The 7,418-nt window shown below is 39.5% G+C and overlaps 1 protein-coding gene across 1 annotated transcript in view; it reads right to left on the bottom strand.

Moving 5' to 3' along the window:
- sema4gb (sema domain, immunoglobulin domain (Ig), transmembrane domain (TM) and short cytoplasmic domain, (semaphorin) 4Gb) overlaps positions 1-7,418 on the bottom strand; it is a 56,314-nt gene that overhangs the window by 25,160 nt on the left and 23,736 nt on the right. The window contains exons 3-5 of the mRNA XM_008287537.1: positions 1,095-1,243; positions 626-688; positions 207-305 (exon numbers count right to left, since the gene is read on the bottom strand). Coding sequence (XP_008285759.1) covers positions 207-305; positions 626-688; positions 1,095-1,243 — 311 coding nt within the window. The remainder of the gene's footprint in view (positions 1-206; positions 306-625; positions 689-1,094; positions 1,244-7,418) is intronic.

The following is a 7,418-nucleotide window of genomic DNA, read 5'->3' as shown; positions in this document are numbered from 1 at the left end:
GTGCTGTTTGAACAGAGGTGCAGGACTTTGTATGTCAGTGACAAATGAGCACACACTAAGTAAAAATGTGAGGGTTTTTATTATATATGTATGTATTTTTTACCTGTCTATTTCTAAAAGCTTTTATTTTGCAGAATCACTGGTTTGACTATAGGTGTTTTTCTGTTTTATGTTTTTTAAATGCAGTAAATCCCATGAGTTCTTACTATATAAGCACAGAGAGGTTTGAAGGCGTTGGTTCCACAGACGTACAGGTGAGTCTCATTGTATCGCTGCAGAAAGCGGATGTGGTTGTAGCACTCGGTCTGCATAGAACAGAGAAAAACAGGTTATTTCTGGCTTTACAACAAAGGAAGATAAAGGGAACATAGACTAGTCAAGCCACTTTATGCAGAGGGGCTATTTTATGTCAATAATTCAGAAATTAGTGTGATCTCTCCCAAATCTCCAGCTTCTTTTCTCTGGGTTGATGAAGAAAGTGAAAGGATTATCTGCTTTGTTGCTGCCATAAGCAATCTACACATCGCAAAGTGGAACGGTTTCATCTTGTTCTCCGATAATAACTCAATAAACAGATACCTGAGATTTTTCTGGGAAGAAAACCAGTGCAGCTGCAGCCTCGTACCTGATTGTCTCTGCCTTTGTTTAGACACTGCTTCTTCTGTTCAGGAGAAGCATCCCAATCAATCTGCAAACAATGGGAGGGTAATAAGGATGACTCAGTTAGCTCAATAAATAAAGAGGGACAAATAGATAAATAAAAGCTCTACAGACAGACAGGAAATGGAGAGATAAAGAGAAGAAAACAAGTGTGTACGTGTGCGATAAACAGGAGGAGAGACAGCGCACTTAATTTTCTGGCTGCATCGCCGAGTTCTGACTCTCTTCAGTAACCCTTGAATAAATGCCTGGTGCATTTAATCCGATATCCATAAAATTGGACGAACACAATGGGATTTGTTCAATCTGCTTAAGGCTATTATTAGTTTCTCCTCCTTCTACACTGAGGAGATGGGAGGAAAACTTGCGAAATGGGGTTCGCTGCCTCTTTCTAAACAGTGGCGACGTGTGGCTCGCGGCGTCTCGACACTCACGCTGAGGTTTGCCGGGGTGGAGATGTTGGAGATGTTGAGAGCGTACAGAGCGCCTCTGCCTCCCACGTACAGCATCCCAGTGTCCTCCTCCAGCAGCAGGGTGCTGAAGTTCATGGAAGAGCCGGTGAAGCGAGTGCTGCCCAGCATACCTGAAAAACATGACATTTGGTATAATGACAAGGGTCTCTTCTTTGTAAAGGCCAAAACTATGTGTGTTAACTACCCTATACATATGGACTGGTGCTTGTTTCCCATAGTTTAGATTAGTTTCCTGCATTGTAAAATCACTTCAAGTTCATTCAGCCGAGAAAAATACGTTTTTCTGCTGCCTTGAAAGTTAACTGCACTTTGGTTAATTAATTAGTTCAAAGTAATCTTGTTATTTTTGTGAAAGTGTAAAACTAACTGCTACTTAACTTAAGAAACCAAGTTCAATAAACTTAAGATGCCAAGCTGAATCACCGAGTCACGTATACAGTGGTTTCAGACTGACTTCCTGTCACAGTTTCTAGGTTTAAAGAGTTTCTTCCTCATTTAACTTTCCCCACTGAAAATGTTTTGACCACAATCAGACAATCTGTGAGGCTGCTCCCGATGTAGGGATTGAATTCTAATCTTTGTCATGGTTACAACTGTTTTGATTCTCAGGAAAAGAAAGAGCCACAAGATAATTTAACATGTATTAAAGTCACACAGCAAGGGTCCATCATGTCTGTCCTCCCAAACTATATAAAAAGAAGCGTCTCTGAGGTGTTTTAGCTCTTGAAAATGCATCCTGGGAGATTTTCTTATATGTTAGTTTAGCTACTTATAAACTCAGTTTAATGAGTTGAGCGAACTCTCTTCTATTCATCCATTCAACTCGTTATTTTAGGTCAACAAGCCTCAAGTTATAAGAGTTCATGTTTCTATGTTATAAAGTGGTCTGAAATGATTAGACATTTAAAGTAGGGGTGTCCTGATATTTAATGTTTAGCATCCCCCGATACTTGGAGCTATTTTGCTACGTAATCAAACACTTCAGGTAGAGTAGATTAGTTGTAGTAACTGGTTGTTGCACCAGGGGGATCCTCTTACTGTTTAATACAGCACTTAGTGTACTTTTTGTGTTTAGGGTCGGGACATCCCTAGCTTTAAGTTCTATTAAATTTAAAAAATGGCAAGCTAATATATGTCCATGACAAAATTCTGTGTATGATGTTTTATAGTGTAAACAGTTTAGTGAACTGTCAGATTATACTGAACTATTTATATATCAGGTTCATGCAATCTTGCGATATTTCTGATTTTGATCATTCTGAACAATGTTGAAAATCAAAGGTGGCCAGAATCATTTATACTCTTTTGGTTATTTTATCTATAAATCCTTCCTCCGGAAATTATGATCACGGCGCAAACCACAGGGGAGCTAGTAGGGGCTTGGCTCCTCTAAATAAGACATGAGCCACCGACAGAAAACATAATCTGTGAAATTTTGCAGGGGGTTGCTAAAATATTGACAGCACGCTTTTCTTTTTTTTTCTTTTTTTTTTTTGCAGCACATTTCCATCTCTGTGTATCCTCATCACCATGGATTATATGTAAAATTAAGCTATTACTGATGGATGATTCATGCATGAGGGCGATTCATCACTAATGCACTTTAATAAATGTACCGACATGTATGCTCTTCTCGCAATCATCCTCAAAGAGTGGTGACACAATATAAATAATGAACTTCGCTCACTTTAATTTAAAGATCAGAAAAAAACGTTTACGCCCACTACCATAAAACGAAACCAAAGAACAACCCTAACCTTGTGTTTCTGAAAGCAGGCAGCAGCTGTGATTTTTCATCTGTTTCCTTGTTCTTGTTATTTATATTACTAGTAACTCTCTGTTGCCTAAAACACCCTGGCAGGTTTGAAAGGCATGTTATCTTTATGCACAATTTATCAGAGCAAGTAACTGTAAAAACAGAAAGAATCATGGAATTTTCAGCTCTCTGACGGTCTTGGACTAATCATGGGTGACTCACTATTCTGTGGGAATATCATCCAAATCTAAGCTTAAAACTGTGATATTTAAAATCAAATCAAATTTAAGATATTGAAGATATTAAGATATTCAACCAAAATCCTTTTACTCTACTGGTTCCTTTTTAAATTTGTCAAAAATAAACCTTTTCACAAACCAGATGCTATTAAAACAACAACAACAACAAAACAAATTGGTGCTCATTAGCACAACTGAGGAGCCATAAGTGACTAATTAGTAAGAGCAAATCAAAAAATACTTGAGCTATAAAATAAATGCAGCATGGCTCAAAAATGGTATACAAAGGAGCAATTTGTCAGCAAGTTGTTGGAAGATACATTGAGCATGGTGAAAAGAGGTAAAGAGAGAAAGAAATTCAACTGAATGATTAATGGCATCGTAAGTGTGTCACACTGTACAGAAGACATTTTGAGTTCTTTCTACCTCTAGTCATGGTTGTGCTGTTTTCATAGAGGTGCGGGAGTTTATATTGCAGTGAAAAATGAGCCCACAGTGAATAAAAATATCACAAGAGCAAAAATAAACACCCAGAAACTACTTGAGGTTTAGAGGGTTAATATGAATAATGATAAATAAAAGCTAGAAGTAAAGATTGATAAATGCTTTTTGTGTTTTCTGGCTGCAAAAAATGAAAATGTGAGCACCTTTGAAAGCTAATGTATGTTTTGCATACTGATATTAAACATATATATACTGTAGGCAAAAATATGTGGACGATTGGAGGTCCAGCAGTTTTGGAGCAAGACCTATGAAAGGGACTAGAAGTTAAAATGTGTTACTGACTAATTTAGATAATTTCATTCATCTTTATTAAGGCCCACGTGTTTAGAAACAATAAATACAGATGTATTTGATAAATGTGCCTTATTTTGCCCAGTGAAAATCAAAACTAAGATACTAAAAAGTGTAGTTTTGGCAAAAAGAATCAAACCTAACCAGGCCCTATGTCAGGCCACAGCTCCAAATTTATACCTGCAGACCTAAAGAATAGCTTCGAATAAGAGCTTTTATCTTAAATTTCACACTCATTGGATGATTTCCCAGAATCCACACGCTCCAAATGATCATGCTTAGCGTGACTGTCTGAGGGTGAGACTTCGCTAGCAGATCTGGAAGATGGGGGGTCGCTGGAGTGATTGCTGAGAGGACTGTGGGGGCAGAGGGTGGGGATGTGGGGGGGCACAGGGGAGGCAAAAAATTTCAGGGCATTCAGCAGGAATCGTGGCCCAGTAATGCCACATCATATCAGCAGTGCTGCCATAGCATCAGCACATCACCGCTGTGTGTGTGTGTGTGTGTGAATGAGGGTGAGGGGAGATTCATACAGTAAGTGGGCCAAACAGGGGTTACTGGAAAATCACTGGAGTGTATGTGTTGATAAACTGGTGGACAGGTTTTATTAATCCGTCACCGGTACGGACAAAGACATTATTTATCCATCGCAAACTAATTGGCCTGGTGCACTAAACTAAATATTTGAAAGCGCCCCGTCGTGGCACCTCAGAAATGGGGGCACGCTGCTGCTTCTGCTGCTGCTGTTGCTGCTGCGAGACAACGAAAAGGAGGGCATTGTTTTTTTATCCTGTGGGTACGAAAGAGCTCCCTCTGTGCAGAAGTAGGTTTACAGAGCTCCGGTTTGCTCTCAAAGTCAGTGATTAATGTCTGATTAACTGAATCTGACGTACAGGAGAATCAAACCCCGCGTGCAGCAAGGAGCAGCTGTCATCGCAGAACAACGGGGTAAGTGAAGGTATCAACACTGTTACACTGAGGAATATGAGTCAGCAGAGTGCAGATGGGCATATTAATCCTCGCACATCCTCTCCCACCTCCCTCGCCTTCTTCTCTCTTGTACTGATGTCCCCGCGCCCAGTAATCAGACAACCTATATTAGTCCCCTCCCGCCAATCGATTCACTGTGGTGTGAGGGCCCTGCACGCTTGTCGCAGTTAATCTGTTTGCCTGTTCATTGTACCTCTGATGGAGCGAGAAGGGTCCAGTGCAGCAGAAAGGGGCCGGAGGACCACAGTGTAACAGCTGGAAGTGTACAGATGATTAGCCAGCGATACAAGCTCAAGTATTATATTATTTCATATGCCACAGTTCATAAATTTCCCTAAAATGTGTTGAATTAGATCAGCGTTTGTGGTAATTTGGTGCCACTTGAACGGTGAATGAGGCCAGTCTACACTAATGCAGCCACGCAAACTCTAAAAAATAGGTGATTTCAGTCATAGTGGAGTTCAACTCAACAGCCTCAAAACATGTTATTCGATTGTTTTCTGACTCCCTTCGACTTAAACCTACTGTGATTGCCTCAGAGAGCAAATTCAAAACACACAGCCACATAAAAACATATATAGGTGGCAATATAACAGAACTTGGAGAAGATCCCAACAACATCATACGAAAAACCAATAATCAGTGGAGTCTTCCTTTAACATTTGATAACAGCATGAGAGATAAAAGAGTTTCCAACCCATTACACTGGGCTTTTGGTGCTTCATACAAAGGGAAGAAGATCAAACTCTCCATACAGAGGATGAAGAGGACTCCCTGAAATGACTCGAGCCTTTTGAAACAGCTTTTTTTTTTGTGAGATCATAGATCAGGAAATGATTCTACTGGCTGCTTTAACGACGTGGCACCATCTGTTCTAGTCAGCTTATTATGGTATCAGTTAAACTACTCTGCGGTTGAAAGGGAGGCATTCGCTTTGATCCATTCTGCGGGGTTTTGAAGAGTATGTGGGGTCCGAGGTGAAACCAGTGGTGGTCCACGCTGACCACAACCCACTGGGCTTTCTGCACAACCTGCGATGCCATAACACCAGAGGCTGATTAATTGGTCACTGTACCTGCAGTCTCATAAACTAACGTCCAACTCGGGAATCAGTTTTGGACTAATGGCTAGAAAGTTTATCTGAATATCTCCTGCTATTTCGTCTGCATCTCTTTAAAGACCTTCATATAGCCTTAGAGAGTGGACTACTTTTATACATACATTAATACAGTTGATCACAGCATCTTCCTACAGAGAATGGAGCATGTCATTGGGATTAAAGGAACCGCACTAAACTGGTTTGAATCATATTTATCAGATTCCAGTTTGTTCACGTTAATGATGATTCTTCCACCCAAACCAGAGTGTCTTATGGACACACAGGGCTCTGTGTTAGGACCAATGTTCATTCACTTTGTACGTGCTTCCGTTAGGCAATATTTTTAGGAAACACTGCATACATTTCCAATGTTATGCAGATGACACTCAGTTATACGTTTCGTTATACTCTTTACAATGACAATAAAAGAAATCTGAATCTGAATATTTATCCAAAAAGCCAAATGAAAACAGTTAGCCAAACTCCCGGCATGTTTGAAGTACATAAAGGCCGGGTTGTCTTGTAATTTGGAGAAAACTGAAGTAATTGAATTGAATTGAATTTAACTTATTTGAAAGTTGCTCCCCATAAATTTGCTGTATGGATTAGAAAAATCCTGAGGTGGGTAAGTTTAGATATTTAGATTACTGTGAAGGTTTTTTCTTTGGCAGTCATTTTGGGGGATCCTAGCTTCTGCCTGTTATTTGTTTGATGATGCTGGTTTCCTTCTGAGTCTTCTGAGGCCTAAAGCAGGATTTTAGGTTATCGAGGCAAGTTCTGCTTTAACTTGGGTTTTCAGGATTATGACAGTGGTCTAGTTATGCTGTTGTAAATTGTAATCCTGAACTCTTAACCAGCTCCATAGCAGGGTATGTTCAAGATAACGGATCAAGACGTATTAAAACTCTGCCTACTGGTCAATCAATACTACAATCTTTAATCCTGTCGAGTTCAGATCAAAGATAGAGCTTTGAGGAGATTGAGCTGCAGTTTCAAAGCTACTCCATTGTTCTATAAGTTTTTTATATATCAATGTAATCGTAAAACAGAGACCGATAAAGCACTGAAGCCTTGTACTTCTTGACTTTATAAGATTTGCAGTAAGTATTCCTATCAGTCTGAATGATGTTTTTATCTTTGTTCTCTACTTGCTCCCAGAACCATTTAACACCGCCAAGCAGCTGAAAGAATAAAACTGTCTCACATACTATAAAGAATATCACAGCAAACGTAAGATTACTGAATTCATTCTCCACATCACCATAAAAATAGTCTTATTTTTACTTACTTGACTGTTTATTCTTTGCATAATTTATCTGTTTTGTGAGCAGCGTTAGGGGCAACATCTGAATCTTGTGTCGCATAAATATGATTTAGCTGAAGGTTGAATAAGAAATCTACATCCA

This window comes from Stegastes partitus, unplaced genomic scaffold, assembly GCF_000690725.1.
Source record: "Stegastes partitus isolate 25-593 unplaced genomic scaffold, Stegastes_partitus-1.0.2 Scaffold505, whole genome shotgun sequence".
Taxonomy (NCBI): domain Eukaryota; kingdom Metazoa; phylum Chordata; class Actinopteri; family Pomacentridae; genus Stegastes; species Stegastes partitus.
This window is presented reverse-complemented; position numbering and strand designations above follow the sequence as displayed.